This window comes from Rhincodon typus, chromosome 11 (assembly GCF_021869965.1).
Source record: "Rhincodon typus isolate 14 chromosome 11, sRhiTyp1.1, whole genome shotgun sequence".
NCBI classification, from domain to species: Eukaryota; Metazoa; Chordata; class Chondrichthyes; order Orectolobiformes; family Rhincodontidae; genus Rhincodon; species Rhincodon typus.
Genome location: NC_063342.1, coordinates 66,833,150 through 66,860,718, shown reverse-complemented (window position 1 = coordinate 66,860,718; position 27,569 = coordinate 66,833,150). Strand labels below are relative to the sequence as shown.

At 43.8% G+C, this 27,569-nt stretch overlaps 1 protein-coding gene and 1 long non-coding RNA gene across 2 annotated transcripts; one reads left to right on the top strand and one right to left on the bottom strand.

The window, feature by feature from the left end:
• Window positions 1-1,670: 1,670 nt before the first annotated feature.
• LOC125484388 lies at window positions 1,671-27,180 on the bottom strand. Its single transcript, XR_007263219.1, has 3 exons — window positions 27,079-27,180; window positions 19,157-19,238; window positions 1,671-3,304 (listed from the first exon to the last, which is right to left on the bottom strand). It is a non-coding gene; the product is annotated as an uncharacterized LOC125484388 (long non-coding RNA).
• Window positions 2,542-11,255, top strand: LOC109911492 (protein FAM124A). Its single transcript, XM_020510810.2, has 2 exons — window positions 2,542-3,258; window positions 10,413-11,255. Exons 1-2 carry the CDS (start codon window positions 2,542-2,544, stop codon window positions 11,253-11,255), a joined length of 1,560 nt encoding a protein of 519 aa, XP_020366399.2.
• Window positions 27,181-27,569: the final 389 nt, after the last annotated feature.

Sequence of the window (27,569 nt, the reverse complement as noted above, 5' to 3'; positions counted from 1 at the left end):
CCTGTCCATGGAGGCAGCCAGACAGTCATATAAGCTGCAACAGTCCTGGAGCTTCTTGGTAATGAGGGCCATTGCATCTCATATACTTGTCTGCCGCTTCTGTTCCTCCCTGCACATGCAGACCAAGTCCCTGATTACTGACTCCACTGGTTCCTCTCCTGCCAAGGGGTGAACAAGTGCCTGTCCCCAGCAGTCCAACAGCCTAAGGTGTATCTTCAGTCAGCTGTGGAGCTGTTTCAGTGAGGTGCTCATCAGATTGTGCTTCCCAACTTTCTAAGGCTGACTGAGGTGTCAGTATCTGAGCTGGTGAAGGTATAGGAAGATTGAGATGGTGGTTTCCGGCATAACTGGCCAATTCTCCATGGAGGTGGTGAATATCCTGGCAGTACCTACAAGAGACAAGTGAGTAAAGGTATTGTGGCTTGTGCTTCGTGGTTATGTGTAATGAATGAGATTGACAGCAGGGTTACTGTGAGAGTTGAAGTGAAATAAAGAGTGATACTAACTCAGTTTCCAGCTTGGGTGGATATGAAAGACCCCACAACACGCTTACAGAATTAGCAGGGACAGTGATCTCACTCGGTGTCCTGCAGTCCATGTGCCCAAAATCGTTTCAAGGCAGTGAAATAATTTTAAGATGAACTTGCTGTTGAAATGTAGAAAACCTAACAGTCTACACATAACATTGAAACAGATGACCAACATATCCTATTTTAATAGTATTATTTGAGGAATTACAATTGGCCATGACATTGGAAATAACTCCCTTGATCTTATTTGAATATTAGCAAGTAACCTTTTACCAGCACTGGAGAGGACCAGGGGCCTTGGCTAAATGTTTTGTGTGCAAGTCGGCACCTGCAGCAGTGCTGCACTCCCTCAGTATGGCACTGAAATGGCAGCTTGGATTTTGTGATGAAGTCCCAAGTTTGGATGATGAACCAATGACCAAGAAGTTTCCTGCCTGACACCAGGGCCAAATGGATTTTCCAATATTATACTATTCCCACCATTATCCTGTTGCCTAATTCATTTAAAAAGGTACAACGGACACTCAGATAACATTGACTGGAATATCTTTGACTAATATTCTACCTATTAAAGAGTCCAATAATGTGTATGTTATTATATTGAATAAGACAAAGAGAACTTGAAGGGTAATGCCGCTGATTAGGGGGCAATATGAAGTATTTATAAGTATGAATAGGGCAGAGTAGGTGGGAATAATGTTTCTTGTATTTGAGTGTTTCAAGGATGTTGCCAGGGTTGGAGGGTTTGAGCAATAGGGAGATGCTGAATAGGCTGGGGCTATTTTTCTTGGAGCATTGGAGGCTGAGGGGTGACCTTATAGAAGTTTATAAACTCATGAGGGGCATGGATAAGGCAAATAGTCAAGGTCTTTTCCCCAGGGTGGGGGAGTCCAAAACTAGAGGGCATAGGTTTAAGATGAGAGACGAAAGATTTAAAAGGGACCTAAGGGGCAACTTTTTCATACAGAGTGTGGTGCATATATGGAATGAACTGCCAGAGGAAGTGGTGGGGGCTGGTACAATTGCAACATTTAAGGGGCATCTGGATGGGTATAGGGATAGGGAGGGTTTAGAGGGATATGGGCCAAATTCTGGCAAATGGGACTAGATTAATTTAAGATATTTCGTCAACATGGACGAGTTGGAGCAAAGTGTCTGTTTCCATGCTCTATGACTCTCTGACTCAAGAATGAGAGGTCATAGATACAAGATTAAATGTCAGAGCTTGATAAGCGAGGGCAGACCTCTTTGTACAAGGTTAAGAGGCTGAAGAATTTACTTTGAAAGTAACTGTGTGAAGAGTAGTTGGGCTCTGTGGTTGAAAGAAAAGGACATAAAATGGGAACAGGACAGTTACATGCAATTGGAACTATCAGTGTATGTTGGGTGAGTGGATTGGATAACTGTATGCTGGAACTGCTACAGTATTTAGATGCTGCACCAACTTTATATTGTATTGAGAACCTAGGATGTGATCTCAACACCAAATTGGAGATTAGATACAGAACTTATTCCAGCTCTGTGAGAAAATGGAAAGGACATCATGAACTTTCAGGCCTTCCTGTTTTATTAACTCTTGTGTGTGTTCGCATTGATTGCATCTGATGGGAGTGGATTTTTAATTCATTTACCCTGTTCACTATCTGTCAAGAATCTCACAGGTCAGGCGTTCTTCTTGTTTGAATCCAGCTAGTGTGAATGATCGATTACTTTTCCCATTACTCCAGAGGCATTACCAGGGCAGGACCAATTCCAGTGAGTCTTGGTGCGATCTGGAATGCACTGCTGGGAAGAGTGATGGGAGACGGTATTTATGAGGGCAATGGATGTAAGATTGAAAAGGAAACATTGGTGTTGGGAGGCAGCAGGCAAGTGGAACAAATTTCAAACAACAAGCCCAGTTACAATGGGCCAAATGGTCTCTTTCTGTGCTGTGGGATTCTGCTGCCACACTGACTCAAACGCGTTTCCCTTCTTATGCTCTCTCCCCCGAACAGGCGACCTGGAGGGCATGGCAGATCCATTCCTGGTCACCTTGCACATTATCACCAACCCAGGAGATGCGGCAGCCCTGCAGAGCGCAGTTGACAGCCTTGTAACGTGGATTAACCCCAAGCTACGGCTCTTCATTGCCTCCGAGCGCGGATCCTCAAAGCCACGGGGGACGAGGAGCGGCGGCAGTGCTGCCCACCCGGCTCTGGCCATCATTGTCTTCATCCATGAAGAGTGCGGGCAGCAGATTTCCCAGCTCCACGAGCGTTTCCTCCACCCACCGTGGGAGTACCACCACACCGAGATGGTCAAGGGTCGAATCCTTCCCTACATGCCCCGGAACCAGGACTTCTTCACTCTGGCCAATCACAATGCCCTCTGGGCTGTAAGGCAGGTGCACTATGGGAAGGAGATTGTCCGCTTCACCATTTACTGCAGCTTTGACAACTTTGTCGACATGGCGAGGATGTACCAGCTGATCCTGAGGAGAGAGTCGTCCCAGCGAAAGCCGGACTTTGTGTTCTTCACCGTCTATTCCAACGCGGAGGTTGATGTTCAGCTCTCGCTGAAGAGGCTCCCGAAGGGTCAGGGCACCTCCCCCACCGAATTGGCCTTGCTCGAGTTCAGAGTTCATGACATTGGACACCTCATCCCTCTGCTGCCTAACCCCTGCAGCCCAATCAGTGAGCTGAGGTGGCAGACGGAAGACTATGATGGAAACAAGCTCCTGTTGCAGGTAATCTGCCTTCTTTAGCTAAGGGCCAGCAAATGCTTTGTCTAGCCTTTAAAAAGAAAGAGAACACTGTTATCACATAATTAGCTCCTTTAAAAAGAAGGGTGAAATTTCTAACTCCCCACTGTTGTGGATCTGTCTCACAGAGGGAGGGGGGCCTACTAGCACCCTGTAATGGATTGTAGAATTCCTACAGTGTGGAAGCAGGCCATTCAGCCCATCGAGTCCACACCAACCCTCTGAAGAGCATCTCACCCAGACCCTATCCCTGTAACCCCACATTTCCCATGGCTCATCCACTTAGCCTGCACATCCCTGGACACTATGGGTAATGTAGCACGGCCAATCCACCTAACCTGCACATCTTTGGACCGTGGGAGGAAACTGGAGCACCCGGAGGAAACCCATGCAGACACGGGAAGAATGTGCAAACTCCACACAGACAGTTGCCCGAGGATGGAATCGAACCCGGGTTCGTAGTGCTGTGAGGCAGCAATGCTAACCACTGAGCCACCGTGTCGCCCCAGGGTCTCACTATACCCAGCTGTCAGAGCTAACTGCCCATCCCTCCATCCTCGGGGAAGACCTCCCAGCAGCTCAATGGGTCGTTTCATAGCCTGTGGTGCAGTTGGCAACATGTGTGCCAACATGGCAGCTAGCTGCCCACCCTTATGGCCAGACAAATCAGGAAGGGCGTATGTCTTGGGGGTGGGGAGTGGGCCCTGCAGTTTATTTGGTAATAATTCACACAACTGACTTAAATTTGCTGTCAAATCCGCTGTGGGAATCAATAACTTTAAAATAAAAGAGTAGCGACAAGGATCAGTTTAAGCTTGCCTCAGCCCTCTCAGATTGTCTTGGAATTCTCCAGGAATTAAAGATTACTTGGACATTCCTGCTCAACAGGCAAGGAAGACAAATGGTATAATTGGGTTTCATCACAAGAGGATTTGAGCTCAGAAGGGTGTCTTACTGCAGTTAAACAGGGCCAGGGTGAGACCATAGGCAGAGAGTTGTGTGCAGTTTTTGTCTTCTATCTAAGATAGGATATAATTGCCATAGAGGGAGTACAGTGAAATTTCCTAGGGATAGCAGGGCTGTTGTATGAGGAGAGATTGGTTTAATGGGCCTGTGTTTGCTAGAGTTTAGAAGGACAGGAGGGGATCTGATTGAAATGTATACAATCCTAACAGGGCTGGACAGACTAGATGCAAGCAAGATATTTCTCCCTGGAACAGGATATGGGATAGACCATTTAGGACTGAGTTGAGGAAACATTTCTGCATTCAGACAGTGGTGAACCTGTGGAATTCTGTACCACAGAAGGCAGTGGAGGCCAGGTCACTGAGTAGTGAAAAATGTTCAGATATTAAAGATATCGAGGAGTATGGAGAGAAAATGACATTGAAATGGAGGATCGGGCATGATCAATTTAAGTGATGGAGCAGGCTTAAAAAGCCAAGTGGTCTACTACTGGTTTCTCTGTCAACGCATCAGGACATCAGTGGGCATTGGAAAGAATTTTTGTTTAGAACTGGTGGCAGGAGAAATGGCAGGGCTGGGTAGCTTGAGGCAGGAGAATCATGGACAGTGTTTGCTGTTCCTGGAAAGTTTGCATTATCAAGAAAGGCTGGATAAGCTAGGACTTCTTTCACTGGGACATAGGAGGTTCAGAGGTTACCTTATACAGGTTTATAAAATCATGAGGGTTATAGGTACGGTTAATGGTAGGTGTCTTTCCCCTAAGATGGGGATTTCAAGACTAGGGAGTATACTTTTAAGGTTGGAGGAGAGAGATTTAAAAAAGACACGAGGGGCCAAGTTTTTATAGGGTGGTTTGCGTGTGGAATGAACTTCCAGAGGAAGTGGTGGATGTGGGCACAATCACCATGTTTAAAACCCACTTAATACTTAAATAGGAAAGGTTTGTAGGGATATTGGCCAGGATCAAGCTGGTGGAACTAATTTAGTTTGAGATTATGTTCAGTTGGACCGAAGGGTCTGTTTCCGTGCTGTATGACTTTATGACTCTATATAAACTTGTACTGACGTGCACACAATGGTAGCAACGTGGTAGTGTTACCGGATTAGTAAACTAGGGACCTGGGTAGAGTGCTGCAGAGACAGAGATCAAATCCTACTATAGCAGCTGAAGGAACTTAAATTAATGACTAAATGTGGGACAAAATGCTGGTCTCATTGACAGAGATCGTGATACCATGGGATTGTCTTCCTGGTAATGCTCACAATTTTCAAGAACAAAATTAGGCACTCTCACATTTACACTTAAACATGTACACTGTCACATGTACAGATAGACACACTCATTCACACATCGCCATATCGTGTCTAGTGTACACTTGGTGTATTTTTGTTTTTAAAAAATGACTAAAAACTAGGGTTTTGGTTGTCTGTCTTCTCAAATCACTATTCAGCAGTTGTGCAGGTTTGAAAGGTAATCAAATAGGCTGCTAAAATGTCAGTGTCACTCTTCAGCCTTTTTTGATTACCTTTCAAACCTACACAATGCTGAACTGTGAGAGCTCAGTGCTATGGTTGTATTGTCCAGCTAGACCTGAGCCACAGCATTAGCATCTCAGCATGTTGACTGACCTTGGAACAGCTGCAGATTCACTAACATGAAACTATGGCTTAAAGGGTTAAGTTATGAGGCTACGATTGGTTTGTACTCCCTTGAGTTTTGAAAGTTGAGGCATTCAGTAGGACGGACAGAGAAACTGTGCCCTCTGCTGGCAGAATCCAGGATCAAGCGAACAATTTTCAAACAAGAACTCAGATATTTAGGGGTGAAGTCCTTTCTCACACAATATATTTAGGGATGAAGTCCTTTCTCACACTAAGCAGACATTGGCAGTTTGAGGCAGGAGAATCACAGATAGTGTTTGCTGTTCCTTCCTTTGGGCAGAGTCTGCTCTCCCCACCCCTGTAATATTTGTTCATACCCTCAAAGTGGCTCCATGGGTCTGTAATTGTGTGACCCTGTCTTCAGGCTTTTAAATGCTCAACTCTGACATTCCAATTATCCAGCCCCTTGATGGAACAATTTGCCTACTGTACGAAATAATAAAAATAAATAGGCCTGACTTCCCCAGATTTACTGTGTGTGTGTTGGGGGGTCTTTCTCTCCAACAAAGCTGTGCATGTTGGAGGTCAACTGGAATTTTTAAAGGTAATGGCTGAGGATGTCAAGGGATCCAAGCAAGTTAAACAAAGTGGAGATAACAGATCAGCTACGGAGATTCTGTGGATTGATAGAAAGAAAGATATGCATTTATGTAGCACCTCTTCACAAGCTCAAGAAGCGCCAAAGTGTTTCACAGCCAATGAAGTGCTTTTGAAATTTAATCGCTGTTGTAATGTAGGGAGAACAGCAACCAAGTTATACACAGGGCAGCAATTGGTAATAACTGGACATTTTTTTTTGTCTGTGATGTTGATTGAGGGATAAATATTGGCCGGGAAACCAAGGAAAGCTCCCCTGCTGTTCTTGAAATATTGTCACGTGATGATTTACGTCTATCTTCGAGGGCCAGTGGAAGTCTCGCTTTAACAGGTCTCAACTGAGAAATGGCGTTCCGGTCAGTGCTATACCTGGTCAGTAGTGCACTAGAATACCAGCCAGGGCTTTGTGCTCAAGTGCAGTACCTGGAATGGGATTTGAAAGCACAACTTGGGCGGAAGCATTATCGACTAAACCACAACCAGTGCTATCATTCCTGTGTCCCCGGTAGGAATCACATGCGGGAACATTTGATACCACAGAAGGGTCACAAGATGGGAGTGCCACGTGTCAGCTTGTCTCGGTACAGCCTCCCCCTTGCAAGTATAGTGAGAGCCATGGACTCAAAATGGCGGTTGGTGGTTGGGGGGTGGGCTCCCACTGCTGAATAATGGCCCTCTGTCCTTACCCAGATGGTCAACCAATGGCCGGAGTAAACTCTGATTCAATAAACACTTGGGGTTCCATTTATTGGTTAAATGTTCTCCTAAGATCGGCGATGCTTAGCAGTAGAAATATTTCAGTAACCCAGTCTGCTGTGGGTATGGCCTTTTGATAACAGCTTTAAGTCGTTGCTAAGTCTCTCTGATGTCAGTCTGTGTTGACTGAGTAGATTGAGTGGCCAAGGAGACAAATGGTCTTTGTTGTTTCAGTCAGTAGCCATTTCTCTCTGGCACACACGAGTGGGAGATACCAGGCAGTGCTAGGTGACCCTGAGGGAAGTAATAGGCTTTAAAGGCTTTGGCTGTGGAAGGGAATCGATTTATACATCATGTAGCGCACACTTAGCACTGACCACCTTCCACAATGAAGCTAAACAAAGTCCCCATTTTGAAATGGGAGCCATTTACTGAATCCACTGCCCCATCATAAGGTATTGGAGGAGTATACCGTCTCCGCAAGTCATAGTAAATCAAGCCATAAAGACGTGATCTCAATATCAGTCATGAAATGGCACAAGCTGTCCCTCTAATGGACTGGCAGATGTAGGAAAAATAAACCAACCTACAGAGCAAGATAAGGCAACTATCGGCTGTTTGCACACTGTCGCCATAGGGTTACAATCCAGGAAAACATTACTGAAGAGAAATTGACAGAAAAAGAAGGACACTTCTTCATTGAAAAGACTTAACTCTTTACACTGATCTTTGTTTCTGACTGTGCAACATTTGCTGCTAGTTTTAAACAGACAGCCAATTGAATGCAATACAGATTACATTAGCGAAGGAAAAGAAGTTGCATTTGTGTAGCACCATTCTCCACTTCAGGGCATCCGTTAACACTTCATAACTAAAGAAGGATTTTTAGGCTAGTAGCACTATTGTAGTGTAGCAGCCAATGACCACAGTGTATCCCAGAGACAGCAATGTGAGTGGAGCTCCTGTCTTTATTAACCGGTCTTGACATGGAGGTGAATTCACCTGTTCTTCTTAGAATAAGGCCACAGGCCCTTTTACATGCACCTGAGGGGGGCAGGTGGGAACTTGGTTTCACGTCTCAGTCACTAAAGGCACTTGAGGGTACTGCACTGGGAGAGTCAGCCTGAGTTTGTACTCGCATGGCCAGGGCGAGATTTGAAACAATAACCTCTTGCTCAGCAGCAGGAGTTTGTATCACTGAACTAATGCTTCATACTGACTCACTCTCTGGTAGTAGATTTCTGCAAAGCAGTGTTCTAACAGGGACAATAATAAGTACATCCACATTTACGCTGTTGGCAAAATGATTAAGCAGAGGGGGTGGGGAGCGGGTTAATCTCCCACCTGTCTGGTTTGCACCCACCATAATGGAACGGCCCAGTCTCAACCAGCTGATGATACCAAGCTGGCCAGCTCCATGTTCTAACAGGGATCATAGCACAGTAACCCTGAGTCATAAGGAAAAGCCACATATCTCTTGGGCAATGTGTCCACCAACCAATCGTTTCTAATCCAAGTAAATGCAAAACAAAGGAAACTTGGCCAATTCCGCAAGCTTCTCTAATCCATTGCATTTCCGTCTAGAATCGTTTCCTGTTGCCTTCCATATGCTGTTTGTAGCTCTTTTGTCAGAAGGTCATCTATCAGGACATGTATAAAGAAATCAGTAAAAGGATTAATGGAATCTCGCTATGCATGTCAAAGGGATTGCAATGTGAAAGGATGTGAGATATGTTACAGATTATCAAGGTTCTGCTCAGCCCCTGTCTGCATTATTATCTTCAGTCCTAGATGGTGCATCACCGGAAGAAAGTGTTGGCCGTGGAAACTGTGCAGTGCAGGATCACCAGAATGACGTCGGTGCTGACAGTGTTATAGTTGAGGTGTGGTGTGCATACACCTTTAAGAGGATATATTCAAATTGCTGTCAATTATTAACATCTTCACCAGATAAAATGTTATAGTCCCATGCCTGATGGTCAGTTTGCAAATAGCAAAAGTAGGATGTTGGCATATTAGTTTCCCAGTTAGCCTCATCTGCGTTATAGTCTTACCCTTGAGTAAAGAACCCATATCATGTTCTACCAATCTATGTATTATGGTTGGTACATTTATACCCAGTAGAGGAGGTCATACCCTGTGGTAAGCTGAAATCAATATGCAACCTTACTCCACCTTTTATGGGTGGCTTTAGTTCTAGCTTAGCCCATCACCTCAAACTCAACCTACATGTATAGTGCGTGTGTCTTTGATAATCTTGAAAACCTGAATCAGATCACTTCGCGAGAGCCCACGTGGGTATTTCTCATCTTCCCCACTTGGGCGACAAAATTAGCAGTGAAGAACATCTGGAATAAAGCTGGCCAATTTTCAGTTCCCATCTCCCCTGCACGTACATGGTCACTGTTGTCATAAGTCCATGAGCTCAGACCCAAGGTCCTGCCCTTCACTGGGGGGCACAGTGGTCCTCATGAGGTAGAATGCCCAAAAGTAAAACGAGGAAACATTGGAATTCCTCAACACAGAGGACACAAGGTTTGATCCTTCAGGTGGATTCCCCCAATCAACATACAGTTGGAAAGCTGTGCCCAAATGAGATTGTTCCAAACTTTTATTATAATGGGAAGAGAGAGGGTTTGGGGTCCCAGGGTGGCAAGGGGCAGCAGATTCTTTTAGTTGGTGCTTGGAGGAACAGTCCTTCTCCAAGGCCCAGAAAATTGATTCAATACATAAGTTGGGCTGGCCCTTTTTGGGAAACTTGCCTGGCATTTTGCACTGAGCAGGATTGACCTTAACTGGCAGGTGTCATCCTGTTCACAGCACAGGACCCACATCTCCATATTTAAACATGTTTCGCTCCTGAAACAGGCAGGTGCTTCAAACACCTGCATGAAGGCCCCTTTCAAACTGGTGCCAGTCATAAGAAGGCATTAGACCATAATAAGGCCATGAGATGTAGGAGCAGAAATTAGGCCATTCGGCCCATCGAGTCTGCTCCACCATTCAATCATGGCTGATAAGTTCCTCAGTCCCATTCTCCAGCTTTCTCCCCGTTACCTGATAATGAAGAGGGCATTAAGGCCGCTGGTGCCCACCTTGAGGCCATTTTTGCTAACTAAGACAATGGAGCAGCGAAAATTGATGCTATACTGTCGACACAAAGGTACATAAGTGTGCCCATGAAAGATTGTTGCTGAAATGTTATTTTTTGTTTACAGGTACACAGTTTGTCCAGGAACTCTTGGAAGAGGAACATCATTGCCCAATCCACTGCAGCAAGGGGCAGTTCTTGCCGACCTGCAAGTAGCTCACTCCCCCAGTGCCTGGGATGTGCCCCTGACAGGTACCGGCACCACTGGCAGACTAACCACAAACCACGCCACACCAGCGGCTTCAGCCATCTCCGAGGGACATCCCAGGAGGACATCTGGATTGCTTGTCGAGGGGATTCGGGCACCGGTACCTCCAGGGTTTCCCGGGTAGCTCAGCGCAGCAAGTCCTTGTTCTGTCTGCCAACCTTCAGCAGCTCATCGTGCTCTTCGTCATCTTCATCGCCACTGGGGGAGCTGGCCCTTTCGCTGGCCAACCATGGGCAACAGGCTCGGGTCCCAGCTCGGGATGTCACCTCTGGGATGGCGGCCGAAGGCCTGGAAGAGACCGATGTCGACACCGGCTTGACCACATCACACTCTGACCTTGCTGCCCTCTCCGTGCCCTCGACACTGAACGGCTTGGGCAAAGAATTAGGGGGCGCTCTTCCCCGTCTGGGTGACTGTAGCACCTGGACAAAGGCAGGTCTCTTCAGGGCTTCACTGTCCACGGACGACTCGCCTCCTTCCTCCTCCGGCCTTTCCTCCAGGTCTTCTCCTGGGTTCCAGGAATTTTCTTCCTGCAGTCTGACCTCACGTACCCCACCTCTGCATGCCTTCACTGCAGTGTCGCGGCTCTGGCCCAGAACAAACCAGCCCTCCTCCTTGGAGAATGCAACTAGAAATGAGAGCTGCCCTGAAGGAGGACAACCCGCTCCTTTTCAGGAGGAAGAGCAGGAATTTTACATTTGACCCACTTTGTCAGGCAGGATTTGCTTGTGATTGTTACTAAATATCGAGCGATACAAGTGAGACAATGGATGTTTAAGCGCTGATTAATAGGCTGGGAGACCGTCCGCTTACCTTGCTGCTCGTGTCAAAGTGAAATTCAGGGTTTTCTATCGCAATGCAGCTGTTCAGAAGCATCACCGATTGGAATACTTTTAAAAACAATTCTCTTCCCACTTTTTTTTCCCCAAAACAGTGTCAGAGTGTGTTAAAGTTTACAGCAGTGAGGTGTTACAGAAACCAAAACAGCTCAGAATCTCTGGCTCACAACACTTAAAATTGCTGCTGACAGGAATTGCAGTATCTTTGATCAAACATGCTTCACATGTTTCAGAAAAGCAACTAATGGAAATGCTTGCATAGCTTTATTGAGCCACAAAAGCTCTGGACCTTTAGCTGATGTTACTGCAGTCCATTTCACATTTATGCCAGTGTTAAAATAAAGCCAGTCGGAAAATCAGCATCTTCTTTGAGGTTCATTCAGCTACTGCTGTAAGATTACAAAAAATAGAAGCAGGAGTAGCCATTCAGTAAGACTACGGTTGATCGGATTAGGGGCTTAACTCCACTTACTGCCTGTCACCTTGTAATTTTTAACTGCCTTTGGATCAGATCTCTGTCTAACTCAAATATATTTGATGGCCTAGTCTCAAGTAGTCTCTGTGGGGGAAAAAAAAACTTCTATACCTTATAATCCTCTGAGCAAAGAAATTCCCATGTTCATCTCAGGGGTTATGATAGAGAGTGAGGAACCCAGAGATACTGCCTGGGGCGAGCTGGGTGTGTGTCTCTGAGCACACAATATCCTTGCTGCAGTGATACAATGAGAGTTACCAGTACAGCCTGAGGTACAGAAGTGCCCTGTAAGTGGATCAGAGAGGGTTCGCAGAGGCTGGCACATGTCAGATGCCGATGTTCATGGATGGGGTGGTGTGTTTGGCCAATGCCTATTGAACATGCCCTGAGAAGTCAGTGCCAGGTGTCCAAGACAACAAGGTGCAGGGCTGGATGAACACAGCAGGCCAAGCAGCATCATAGGAGCAGAGAGGCTGACGTTTCGGGCCTAGACCCTTCATCAGAAAAACATGTTCTTCAGAGCAAGTGGAGCTGAAGTTGCCAGGTACCCGCTTCGATTTCCATCTCAATGTCTAGCTTGCTTGGCGAGTTTGGAAGCTGAATATAGTGAGTTGAGTTGGGGTGTTAACGAGGCGTTTAATAAGAGAAAGTCCCCCTTACTTGACAACTCACTGCTGCGAATGGGAGAAACTCACCTCAGCAATCAGCAAATGCATCAAAGATGGAGTGAGTTGCTCTCCACATCGAGATAATCATCTCATTGAATTCTGCCATAATTCTTGCCAAGGCCTATGCCATTCAGATTCTGTATGATCCTGCCCATTGTCTCAGCATCCACACTTGTCAAATCCCCTCAGAATCTTGAAACAAAACAGAAATTGCTGGAAAAGCTCAGCAGGTCTTGCAGCATCTGTGAAGGAAAAAAACAGAGTTAACGTTTCGGGTCTGGTGATCCTTCCTCAGGATATTACATGTTTCGAGATCGCCTCTCACTCATCTGTATTCCAGCGGCCATGGGCCCGAGGTTGTTCCTCCTGATACAAGGCCTTCATCCCAAGAATCAGCCGAGTGGACTTTCTCTGAATTGTCTCCAAGGGTTACCATCACTGATGACGCTGCCTCCAGCCAGAATAAGGCTGACTGTTCCTTCCATCACCGTGGATCAATGTCCTGGACATTTCTATGGACCAGCAATACAAGTGACAGGAGTAGTTCAAGAAGACCAGCTCAGGGATAACTCGGGATGGATAATGAAAGCCTTCGTCCCGACAGCAAATCACGTGGGCGCTCCTACTTTTTTTGTTCATTTAGACTCTTGTCCGTTTCTGATCTTAGAAATTTAACAATCATTAATTGATTAAATTCTAAATATTAATCTTGTTTTAAAGCATCATCTCATGAGCTGCTGATTCTAATGTATTTGCAGATAGCATTATTGCCTGTTTAGTCTTGCGTGCATTAAGTGTGAAGTGTTATGGCGTTATTTATTGCAGAACTTAAAAATGGAGTTTATTGATTAAAAATGCTATTATAAGACATTAAACTAATATATAAATGTTAAAAACTGGAAAATGCACTGAAGATAGCAGAAATAGAATTCCGAACTTTGGTATGTGGCTGCCTCCCAGGAGTCTTGGCCATCAACCACTCCTTTATCAGGAGATCAGGCAACACCTTTCCAGGATCTATGCTGGATTCTCACGATTAAAATGGTTCTTATGTTCTCCATGCCATCCTCTCTCATGATATTTCACATCTGTGGAAAATAATTACCTAGTTCATTGCTGGAGTGGATTGGATACCTGCTGAGGTGAGTTTCTCCCATTCACAGCAATGAGTTGTCATTCAACTTATCCAGCCATTTAATATGGATTGGGCTGATCTGTTTCTTAAGTGCTATGCACCTTACTTTCACAACCCCAAGTACAGAAATGCTTGGAAACTGGGAGAAGTGTCGTTATTTCTCAAACACCCCCACTTCCTGTCAACGACAAATACCAGTGGATCTTCTTGGGAATTGACGACACTGGTAAAAATGTCCCATTTCTAAGGAAACTGCAAATGTTGGCACTGTGTTACTTGACATGTTTCTGCTAAGGGATAGCAAGGTTCTAGCTTCAAACAGAATATGATACGCATTATCAGGTTTACTTTAATATAGAGCTTGTGAATTTACAGGAGCTTCTCATAATAAATGAAGTGCCAATGATGACATGCCATTTTCACTGCAGTTTTCTGCAGTGGAGTAAAAGTTGTCGCTTCATTCTTTAGAGAACTCGTTTCTCCCCTCCTTTGTCAAAGTTTTGCTTCGAAACTTCACTGACCTCTCTGCCAAATTCCTATCACAAAAGGTTTTGAAACAATAAGTTGTAATAGTATCTGACACAAGACTTGGCATGGGCCCAGGTGGACAAAAGGGGCACTAGCTTCCTGATAGGGTATTTAGAAGAATTGTATGCTGAAGGAGGCTATGAGTCTCTCAGCTAATGCCTGTGCCTATGAGGTTGCTGGCCAATTCTCCTATTCAACCACTGAACCTGCTTCCACTCCACTTTCAGGCAGTGTGTTCCAACTTATCATAAACAAAAAATATATACATACATAGTCAGTTAATTCTTCATCTTTCCTCTTGCTAATCATCTGAAAGCTGCATCCCAATCATCGCAGCAGCAATAACAGATATCCTACACTTAAATAGCACCTATACTTTGTCCAGCTCCCCATCCCATCATAACCTACTCTGCTCTCAGGAGAACAGTCCCTACTTCTTCATCTCCCCACCTAATTCATTGGAAAGATTGCATTGTGAGGTTAGAACCCAGCCAATAATAGGAAGGCTTGCTCTATCGTCATTACAACCCCAGCTCATAAAGGCTATAGAATGATATATTTCAATACAATTGAACTCATTAGACCAAATGAACAGATTCTGTGTTCATAGTCTCAGTTTCACACCTTGATAGTCTCTAACCAAAACTTACTTTGGTGCCATGCGATTGGTAGGTCTCATCATATTGCTACCCAGTGAACACCACGGTGACACTGTTTGTCTTTATAGCTTTACAGGGAAACAAGCCAATACCACAATGTACAGGGTGCACTGGTTTCTACAATTAAACTACTCACCTTTTCTTTGACAGTAAATTCATGTCCTTAATTAGAATTAGCTAATGCTGTTGATATGTGCATAATCAGTGATGTACTTGTGGGAGCAATGGGGCCATATGTTAAAGCTTTGTTCAGTGGTTGTTATATTCACTGCTCCAACATATTGAATTTTCAATAAATTATTTTCAAAAGGGTTTATTGTCGTCATTTTAAAATAGCTATTCCTGAGTCTTGGGTACAGTTAGCATAGGTTTTATTCAGGCAAATGCTGGGGTCATGTTTCACCTGGTTACCCAGAATCGCTTCTCTGCTAAAACAAATGTTTCAGCCCAATTTATAATGGGTAATGCAGGGTCCCACCTCTTAACTCTCAGCCTTTAGCCCACTGGTTTCTGTGGCAACCTTCAGTTTTCCCTCTGGTCTGCATAGCAATGGTCAGTTGTTACAATCTTCGTTTGGTCCTACATTCCTACAGTATTGATTACAATTGCCACCATGCCTCAAGATATTGCTCACAGGTAGATTTATCTATTCTAAGGTGTTTAAGTGTATTTAAATATTGATTATAATCAATTGTCTAATTTCAAGCTTGTGATAATGTTGTGACTTTGGTAAATAGCAGAGTGACTGGAGAGAAAAGTGCCTTAAGGTTGAGAAAGGGAATCCTTCCTTCTTATTCCAGTCTGGCTGTGACATGACTCCCAGTTATTCCACCCCAACTTGGTTGACTCTTGACTGCCCTCTGAAATGGCCCAACAAGTGACTGATTTGTGTTCAAGCATTACAAAGAATAGCCACACTTTGAAAATCCATTAGCTTCTGAGAGTTGAGCAATAAATGATGGTTTTCGCCAATAGTGCCTTTAACCTGAGAATGAACATAACACAAGTACTAGCATTGATCTTTTGCAATTAACAGCTTGTTGTGATGAATACAAATCAATACCTCGCTTTGGCCATTGCATCAGCTGTATGGGGTACTGTTACAGGAAGAAACTGTAGCCTGTAGCAAATGAGTGGTTTGCTCACTATCAGCTCCGTGATGGGGGCATGGACCCAGCTTGAGTATTGCGAGAGTGGGTATAACATGGAGTAAATGCTGGGGGAGCATTCTAATTGTTACTGAAGAACGTGAGGCCAAGCCACAAAGAAAGCAGCTGTTTGGAGCTGAAAGGTATGTGTCTTTGTCTCACAACTAAAAGGGGAAGTAGGTTGCAGGAACTGCCTGTCTTTCTCATCATAGACACTGACCAGAGAACTGTATCTACAACATTTCATTTTCACTGCACTTTCTTTGTTTTCCTGGATGTACTTTCTCATTTCCCTCTCCTCCCCATTTATTGGCATGAAAATAACATGTAGCCCCTCAGTCTCTGACCAGTGAATGGGAAAGGATCAATGTTCAGTGCTTCGGGCAAGTGCCTGGTGTGCTCCTGATGGAGGGTGTAAACCCGAACCATTGACTTTCCTGCTCCTCTGATGCTGCCTGACCTGCTGTGTTCCTCCAGCTCCACAGAGTTTTGACAGTGCCTTGTCAAAGTCTGGCTTTTTACCAAGACAGTGCGGTTATAATCTGTGTCCACCACATGGAACGCAGGTGAAAAGTATGTCGCACAGTGAGGCAGTTGTTCATGACACTTCCCTTGGTCTTTCTGTCTTCTCTTCCATGCTGGTTTCCAAGTGTTGAGTCATGGCGTTGTTTGGGATTGGTCCACCACTGTGGACAAAGCCCTGCAGTGATTTACCATTGCCTCCTGCAAGATGGCTGACCAGTAAACTCTCCCATTCTTAGGACCTAGCTTCAGTGTATTGAAAGGAGTTACAGGCTGATAGCTGATCCATTTGGCCGTGTTATGAATGAAACTCTGCCTGCCAAATGCATCCTAGCATAGGACTCAAACCATCTGCAGCAGAAGAACTCATTTTCCCTCCTCCGTAGTTCAGTCCATTCCAGATGGCATAGTGACGTCAGCCATCCTAGTCACAAATATTTCAATTTAAGGCCCTCAGTTTAAAAACTCTCTCACCTCTGAAGCAACGTGAATTAAGAGCTGTTATATATTTATATATTTATGATGTTGAATGATTTTGACCCATCGAGAGGGGAGGAATGGTAATATTTATCTACATCAGGGTGGTGTTTGTAAGGGCACACGGCAGAATTTCCACAGAACTGCTGCCCATTCCCTTCTCAATGGGTCACATAATAAGGTTCAAAAAGCAGACTGAGGCATGAATCTAGCTGCACTTTAATAGCACCCAGAAGGCTACTAACCATTTGCAAATAAAATATATTTGCTGCTGACCTTCTAAGAACCTAAGCAGTTTGCTGTGAATTCTGTGGGAGTAAGTGTTTGCTGTTTTACATTTCTCTGTAGCAATTTGTGAAAATTTGCCACAGTCCATGAATGCTGTCCCTCTGGTAGTTGATTCACAGCATTGTAATAGTAAAGGAGGAAGCCATTGATACCATTTCACCAGCACAGATACGATGGGCTGTAGGGCCTTTTCCTGTTCCGTAGACCTCTATAAATCTAAAAACACTCCATCCAAAAGGGAGAGGTGCAGAGACATGGGGTGAAATGGTTACTTTTTTCAGAGAGCAGGTAGATGCTCAATAAGCACAAGTTATCTTCTTCAGACCCAAGCTGGATTTTCACAAAACGAAATGACAGCCAACAACCTTGGACATTTGAGATAACAAGGTGTAGAGCTGGATGAACACAGCAGGCCAAGCAGCATCATAGGAGCAGGAAGGCTGACGTTTCGGGCCTAGACCCTTCATCAGAAAAACCTTGGACATTTGTTGAAGATCCGAACGGCTGCTTCAGACACTGAGGGCCTCTTTCTGAAAGTCTGAAAAGAATGGCTCAATGGAAATCATTCCCAATGATAACAGTATGCATCCGTGTACAATGTAAGTGTCTCTTCAGAGATGGGCCCAAGCTAGTCTTTTTACAGACAGCAGTTGCTACCTTATTTGTTCCTTGGAGATGTTCTAAACTTGGATCTGCCTGCACCCACCTTATTCACAGGCTCAGATTTTCACTGTTAGCTGGATGGCTGGTTTGCAATAGAGTGACACCAACAGTGCGAGTTCAATTCCCACACTGGGCTGAGGGCACCAGCCTCTCCATTCACCTTAGGCGTGGTAACCCTCAGGTTAAACCACTATCAGTTCTCTCACTCTCATGAGAGATCAGCCCTATGCTCTGCTATGGTAACACTATGACAAGTTTACCTTAGTTTTATTTATTTATTTAATATTATTTTGGATGCCGCAGACTCACTTTACACATTATCAATCCCTATTCCAGGCAGCACTGTATTTTCCCTTGCAAGATATGCTCATATCGTAATTGGGAGACTCCCAAGGTCACATTCCCGAACCCATTAGTGCTTTAGGAAGGAAACAGAAGAAAGACTTGCATTTACATAGTGACTATCAAGGCTTCAAGACATCCCAAATAAACTTTACAATGAAATGCTTTTGAAATGTAACCACTGTTGGACTGTAGGAGAGGAACCAGCAAGCTTTGCACACAGTTAGCTCCCACATGAAGCACTGAGATTTACAATTAAATAAGCTGTTTTAGAAACTGAGGAATAAATAGTGATTAGGCTACTAGTGAGAATATCCCTTTTTTGTCTCTGCTTTATTCCATTTACGCCACATGAAAAGGTCAGATATGGTTTTCAATGCTTGGTTAAAATAATAAAGATAGAGGACTGAATCTTTCCAGAGATTGGCTAAATGTTCATTTTGGCATGTTTCTTGGAGCCCTTGTGAGTTTTCCCTGCTATCATTCCAAACTCGCCTTGTTACCCACCTACCTATGGTGCATTGTTTGTCCCATTCTCCCACTCACCACAGGCAGCGACTGCCAGGACTACCCAGTGCCAGCCACAAGACCAGCCAAGCAATTGGTCAAATGTTGGCATTCTGCAGCTGCCCTGCGATACAGGCCTTCTGTTTTGTGCCAGGCATGGCTGCAGGTAATTAGCATCCCGCTTTGCCAGTGGAAAAAGTCTTAAGTGCTATAAAAACAAAATTTTCACTAAATCTACAACTAAACTCAACAATTCCAAACTGTCTTCACCAAAACTATTCAACTTCTAATCTACCACTTTTGCTAAGTTGCCAATAGTTCAGTACTTTGCTACCGTACATGAGAAGCTTACCTCCAATGTTGTTACCCACTGTGAATCCGTCATTCAGCCCATTGCCTCCAATTTAACAAAGGTATTCAGAATTACGACAGACCTTGATAAAGTACATAAGGAGAAAACATCTTTAATAGTAGAGGACTCAGGATCCAGAAGATACAAAAAAAAATTGGCAAAAGAACCAAAGGGGAGAGAAAGACAATATTATTCATGTCATGACATATTGTGATTTGTAATAAATTCCCTCAAACAGGTTCAATAGCAACTTTTAAAAATGTATTTACTACTTATGAAGATGTCCCAGCACTGTTGGGAAAAGGTAGGAGAGGGGGATGAATTAGACACCCCTATATCCCAATAATCTTTAATCCCCTTGGTAATCAAGCCTCTAACTGCCTTAAAAATATTTAAAGATTCAGCATCCACTGGTGAGAAAGGGAGACTCTCAACCCTCAGAGAAAAAGTTTCCTCATCTCTGCTTTATATAGATGCCCACTTATTTTCTTAAACCCAGGAGCAAAGCAAGCTGTCAGAGTTTGCTCAATCTTCAGTTCATTACAGACACAGTGTCATAAGATTCCAAAACTAGACAGCGTAGGTTTAAGGTGGGAGGGGAAAGATTTACAAAGGGCCTGAGGGGCAACCTTTTCACGGAGGGTGGTGTGTGTATGGAATGAGCTGCCAGAGGAAGTGGTGGAGGCTGGTATAATTACAACATTGAAAAGGCATCTGGTTGTGTATATGAATAGGAAGGGTTTAGAGGGATATAGGCCAAATGCTGGCAAATGGGACTAGGTCAGATCAGGAGATCAGAAGTTGGACCGAAGGGTCTGTTTCCATACTGTATGACCATATAAGTTCATAACAGTGAACTTTAGGGAGAAGATGGAGCACAGTGTGCTGTGAATACCTTCAAGTTGAAATTGAATCTGTGGTCCTCCCAATTAATAAACACTTCCCAGTAAGTACAAGGTGCTGAGTAAATGGGACTTGATGTGAAGTTAGGACAAGGGATACAGCTGGTCTGATTCTCCCCCATTTGAAACTGACAACTTACTCCCTCTCTGCAAGATGTGACTGATGAGGATTTCATACAAATCCTGTTGTGACATAGAAAGCCACAGCAGGCCATATTCACACAGCAAGATCCCACAATGAGCACAGGGAGGCTGGATATTTTCTAAGCAGCCTCTTTGGAGAAGCATCAGGAAGGTAAGTGAATAATTGGTTGGAGAAGAATTGGCAATTTCAGACACTGGTGGCATGGGAAATGGTGGATTCATTCATTTTCAATTAGAAACTCCCTCGCTCTGTCATTTCATTAAATATCAGGAATGTCAGGCTGGCGGAAGACAGCCTAAATTTTGACTGCCAAAGAACCTCTCGGTCACTAATAGCATTCAAAGTCTTTGTCTCTGTCTAATGACTGGGAATTTGTTTGTGGGCTCATGCTTTTACTATACTAACGCTTCCTGCATTCCAGGATACAGTAGCAATCTTCCAGTAAGTGACATCTCCATTGAAATCTCATGTCCTGCTACCAATTAGCAAACTCCGGAGACGGAAACAAAATCCATTTGCCTGAACAAAGGAGCAAAGTATCTGGTGACCCCCCAGCTCCCCACCCACCCCACAAACAGTCCCTGCCCCTGCACACAAAAGCATGGGAACACCAGTGTTATTAACAAGCAGCAGAGGGCACACAGTCAACATTGAGCAACACCATACACGTTTAAGACTGTGAGAAAAGGGATAGCAGACATCCCAGTGACCCTGTCATTCATGGCTCTGCTCCATTTGCAATTGGTTGAGGTGAAAATACAGGGCAAGGGTCAAAAAACTAACCATATTCCTCTCCCTGGGTTAATCAGCACCATGTTGGAGATGCTACACAGTCAAAGTTTGCTTTGCAATAAGTGTCCTGCATAATTACTGCTGGTGGTTTGTCACACTGTTAAATCCAAGTTTCTCCAGTTGTTTTTGTGTTTTTAAACATCTTTCATCAGCCATTTGAGTTATGTTAAAATGATGATGTTTTTCAATATCCAAAAGTGCTCTTACACAGAAGCAAATGTTTCTTCTACCCTCACAACCAAATCACCATGACTTTTCTCTTTGGTTTTTGACTATTAACTGCTACCAGTAAAACACCCGTGCTGTCAATTGGATACTTACATGCAAAGGCCATTACGGGCAATGCAAACCATCAGAAGTGAGGGAGGAGTACGGAAAGTGGGAAGGGACTAAATTAAAATGAAACTGAAGGGATATATAAAGCACTGTCTCGCACCTTCCCCCACCCCCTACCCCCAAGGTACCCACCTCTCTCTAAAGGCATCGAGAGCACTGATGGATACCCTGTGCTCCCTCTCCAATGACAGCTGGGTTCGAATGTAACTGCGGAAGAGGGGCAGGCAGTCAGAGAGAACCCCCTCCCGTGCCCGCTGCCTGGACCTGGCCCAGGAGCAGAACCACGAGGAGATTGTCTGATCTGCCCACACCCCTCTGCACTGGGTGCCCAAAGATCAGGGGTGCAGGGCTGAAGTACAAGCAAAAACAAAAGATTTCTCAAATAACTAAAAAAAAACAGGTGGGGTCCCTGTCTGAGCCAGGAGGCCTGGCTTCAAGTTCCACTAGCTCCAGAAACGTGGAATAACATCTCTGAACAGGTTGATTAGAAAATATCTAAGCAGGAGTTCCTTCAAACCATTTACTGACAACACGGCTGGTCATTGGTTTAGCCTGTTCTCCCTTGATTTCACGAGACTCCGTGCCAACTTCCAATATTCTCAATAATCCACAACGCTATGAGATGGAGAATTTCACAGATTCACAATTCGGCAAGGAAATTTCTCTTCAACCCAGTGTTAAATGGGCATAATCCTATCCCAAGACTGTGTCCCACAGTTTAGACTGCTCCAGTCTGGGGAGAGACAACCTCTTCGTGCCCAGCCCCTCAGAATTTTCTGTGTATGGATGAAACCATTCTTCATATTTTATAACCAGCCCATTCAGAGATGTTATTACACACCTCTGGAGCTAGTGGGATTTCAACCTAGGCCTCCTGGCTCAGAGTTCGGGACACTACTCTTGCACCATAACAGCCTCTACCTCATTTGACACAATCCCTTTGGATAACTCGAATGAAGGGACCAACATTGTGGGAGCTAGAGGAGGATACTAAGATGGTTGAGAGTAAAAACTGAAAGAACCGTGGATGCTGTAAACCAGCAACAAAAACAGAAGATGTTGGCAAAACTCGGCTGGTCCGGCAGCATCTGCGAAGAAAAAAAAAATCAGAGATAACGTTTCGGGTCCGGTGACCCTCCCTCAAAAACGTTAACTGTGATTTTTTTTCTTCACAGGTGCTGCCAGACCTGCCGAGCTTTTCCAGCAACTTCTGTTTTTGGTCCTGGTTACGAGAGTAAGTTGTCATGTTAGATCGAGTCCAATGTGGGGAAAATGTGAACGTCAAGAAAAATAATGGGAGCATGGAACACTATTCAAATGTACATCTGGCAAATGAATTATCACTCCTAAGGAAAGGGTCACATAATTACAATACAGAAAGTGTGTGCATGAGTGGTGCTTGAAATGCAATAACGATAGAGGACAGGACCACACCCTTCTGTAGCAGACACCTCGGCAGTGCTGTTACACACTGAAATGTCAAAATGCAGACGTATAAAGCTCCCAGGTACAACGCTGGGGAGAACAACAGGCTGAACTACAGTGATTCATTGTTGCAAATCAAATCCTTTATTTTAAAGAAAGTGTTTCATTCCCGAAACGCCCAGTGGACATCTTTGACAAGTTTTAGGTTCAGAACAGAATGATGCGGCTAATACTCTAGGTGATTTGACTGGAAGCCACCCAGATTGTGCTGCACTTTGAACGGGTTTTGACATTAAATACACCTCCTTTGCAATACTTCCGAGTTCGTTGTGATGAAGAGGGGGGGCGAATGAAGAGAACTCCAGGAGGGTGCAAGAAACACAGCCAAGGTGCGAGTGGCCTGTTTGAATGGAAGGAGCTGTTTGCAGTTTAGTTGTGACTATGACGTGCTGTGCCCACTGCATTTGGCTGTAATAAGTGTCGCTTACAGGAGTCTGGGGTGAGTGGTACAGATATCACCGAGAGAGTGAGCCTGCAGACACAGTCTTATGACTTTGTACAACTGGGCATGAAAAAGAACGAGAGACAGTGGGAAAAGTGAGCCGGTAAGTAATTCAAATAACCTTGTGATTATCACTGGCTGCAATTAAGGTTGAAATATCAATTTAATAGAGAAATGAAATAACAGCTGAGACTACTGAAACCTTACTCTAAACTTAATGTTCATCTCTGATACGGCAAAGGCGAGGTATCATGTAAACAATAGTTGTGGGCTATTTTATTGCTTAAAGAATGAGTTTGAAATCGGTGTGGAGATTTAAAAAAACTTGAGGCCAAAACTCAATACAAGCAGCAAATATAAACAGACGAGAGCTGGTAGGGTTTGCAGAGAGGGGGAACAGTTACATCAACCCATTATTGTCTGTCTGTTTCTATCCCACACTTTGAAGCAAAGATCCCATTGCATCATAAATCACTGACAAATTCATTCTTCCACTCTCACGGATCACTTTTTTAAAAAAATTTACAGTCAGAATCCAAATTTTTTTTGTGTGCACTTCACATTTCTAATTCCCTGGAAAGTTACATGACAAGATCAGATTTGCTTAATTTTTCATCAAATAAATTTTGGACTTAATTGAATTACACTGAAACCTCACTGTGGGTGAATTTTCCACAACCTTTTGCCCCTTATTTTACTTGACTCTATTTGACACATTGAAATTGATTCATCCCCATGCAAAATTCCATAAAGTGCAAGTTTCCTGAACAGGTATAAATTTACACTCAAAAATTAAAATCACGGTTTCTAGTGTTGTAACATTTTTTCAAACTTTCAATACTACTTAGAGCTGCAATATATTTTCTGTATCCTCAAATACTTGTTTTAATATCAGAATATGTTAAAAAGAGATTCCAAAAGCACAATCTAAATTATGCTATACTTAATTTACATAAGCGAGTGCTTGATTGCTTTGAGGAATTAATTTTATAAACATCAATAAGACAAGTTAAGGATGGATGTGGAAAGGATATTGCCTCTTGTGGGAGAATCTGGAACTAGAAGTCACTGCTTGAAAATCAGAGATAAAAGACAGAGATAACCAGGATGTTGTTCTGTCAGAGGGTCATGTATCCTCAGAACTCTTGTCCTCATAAAGTGGAGGAGGAAGGGTCAGGGTAGAGGTACATGGTCCTTGATAATCAAGGGGGTGAAAGGTTGTTGGGAGTAAGTAGGAATGTAGAGTAATCAGCTTAGCCATGACCTTATTGAACTGTGTAGCGTGCTCAAGTAGGACCCAAAGGCCTACTCTTGCTCCGAATTCATATGTTCATCTTGTGCCTCAAGTTAGATCGAAGGGATGTTGGCCAATTACTCAGTCTTACGACTGGTTAGACTGATTGGTCAGATCAACTTTGCACCCCTATTTAACTTCTCCTGAATGAATCTATGCTGTGTGCCCCAATTATATCATGTGAAAATGACTTCCCCACTCTTTCAGAAGTAGTTTTTACAAGACTCCTCATTGGACTTATTTAGGAACATAGCAGCAGGAGATGGCCGATCAGCCCTCCAGCCAGCTCCACCAATCAATAAGATTATGGCTGACCTGCGCCCTAATGCCATTAGCTCATATCCCTTAATACCTTTGCTTAACAATTGATCCAGTATCCACTGCCATTTGTGAAAGAGAGAGTTCCAAACATCTACTTTTTGTGTGTCGAAGTGCTTCCTAACTTCTCTCCTGAATAGTCTACCCTAATTCTCAGACCATCCCCTAGCTCTAGAAACTCCAAACAGTTAAGATAGTTTCATCTTTATCCATCCTGTCTTTTTCTGTTAATATTTTGAAGACTTCGATTAGATTGCCCCCAGACCTTCTAAATGGTACAGAAAACAGGCCTAATTTGAATAAATAAAAACAAAAAAGAACTGCAGTTGCTGCAAATTAGAAATAAAAACAGAAATTGCTGGAAAAGCTCAGCAGGTCTGGTAGTGTGTGTGGAGAGAAATCAAGAGTTAATGTTTCAGGTTGAGTGACTCTTCCTCAAGAACTGAGTTCTGAGGAAGGGTCACTCGACCCCAAACGTTAACCCTGATCTCTCTCCATTGATGCTGCCAGACCTGCTGAGATTTTCCAGCAATTTGTGTCTTAGTTTCTAATTTGTATCATCTCTGTTCAGAACATAACCCCTGAAGTCCAGGCATCATTCTTGTAAATCCATGTTGTACTCTGTCCAAAGCCAGTGTTCCCAAGATGTGGTGCTCAGATCTGCTCACAGTACTCCTCATGGGGTCTAACCAGGGTTTTGTGTAACTGCACCATAACCTCTATATCCCTGTACTCCAATCCTCTCGACAGAAAGGCCAGCATTCCATTAGCTTTCTTGAATATTTTCTGCACCTGTTCATGATATTTTAAAGATCTATGTACCTGAAACCCAAGTCTCTTCGGGCATCCACTGTACCTAACGTCATAACCATTGAGCAAGTACCCTGATCCATCCATTTTTGATCAGAGTCATACAGTATAGAAACAGACCCTTCGATCCAATTTGTCCAAGTCAACCAGGTTTCCCAAACTACACTGGTCCCATTTGCTGCGTTTACCCAAAGCCCTCTAAATCTTTCCTATCCATGTACCTGTCCAAATGTCTTTTAGATGTTATAACTGTACCTGCATCTACCATTTCCTCTAGCAGTTTATTCCATACATGCACCACCCTCTGAAAATGTTGCCCCTCAGGTTCCTGTTAAATCTTTCTTCTCTTACCTTAAACCTATATCATCTAATTATGAGTGCCCAAACCGAGGGAATAGATCTTTGCTGTTCACCTTATCCATGCCTCTCACGATTTACCCTACTTAAGGTCACCCCTCAACCTCCTGCACTCCAGGGAAGAAAATTCCCAGCCTATCCTGTCTCTCGCAACAACACAAACCCTCCAGTCCCAGTAATATTGGTGAACCTTTTCTGCACCTTCCCAATTTAATAGTATTATTCCTATAGCAGGGTGACCAGAACTGCATACAGTACTCCAAAAGTGGCCTCACCAATGTCCTATACAGCTGCAACATGACAACTTGACTCCGATACTCAATGCTCTGACCAATGAAGATAAGCAGGCCAAGTACATCCTTACCACCCTGTGACGATGCTGTCAAGGAACTATACACCTAAACTCCTAGGTCTCTCTGTTCGACAATACTCTCCATGACCCTACCATTAACTGTGCAAGGCCTGTCCTGGTTCGTTTCACCAAAATGCAACACTTTACATTTATCTAAACTAAACTCCATCTGCCAATCCCTAGCCCATTGGGATCTTGATCAGCTGGGCCATTGTACTCTGAGATAACCTTCCACAATACCACCAATTTTGGCACCATCTGCAAATTACGAATCAAGCTTCCCATATTCTCATCCAAACCATGTATATAAACGACAACAGTGGACCCCACACCAATCCTTGCGGAACACAGCTGGTCACAGGCCTCCATTCTGAAAAGCAATCCTCTACCATCATCCTCTATCTCCTACTATCAAGCCAATAGAAGACTTCTCACTTGCTTAAATTGAACTCCATCTGCCACAGTTTTGCCCATTTACTTAGTCTATCATTATCCCTTTGCAATTTTATGCTATCACCTACACGGTCTATGCCACCAAACTTTGTGTCATTGGCAAATTTGGATTCATGCCTTTCTATGCCATTCTCCAAGGGTTAATAAATCATGTGAATAATTGAAGCCCAAACAGATCCTAGTGTCACATCCTGCCAATTTGAGTACCAATTATTTTATGAATATATTATACTTACGGCTATTAGTTTTGAACGTCCTCTAAGCGGAAAATATTTTGACTGTTGTGAATCTCATCATTATGTTAAAGACCTCCATCAGGACTCCTCACGGTCTTAAGGCTGATGTAAAGCATAAAAACTGACAGTCAGCTGCTGGCTTGGATACATTTTTAGGAACAGAAACAGGTTCATGAGTCTGCTTCGCTGTTTTAAGTCTAAAGAGTGTCTCATACAAGTCCAGCAGAGCCTCTTCATTCTTGTTCTCTATGCTCCTATTAATGAAGCCAAGAGCACAATGTGCTTTACATACTACTCTCTCCACCTATCACTTGGCCATCTTGCTACCGTTCCTTTTATACCATGAACGAAAACTTCTCTCAAGTCTGTTGTGTGGCACTATGTAATGCCTTCTGGAAACAGATGTATCCCACATCAACAACATTGAACCTGTTACCTCTTAGCAAAACTCTAGCTCGTTTAGCCAAACACAATATCCCCTTTAAAAATTC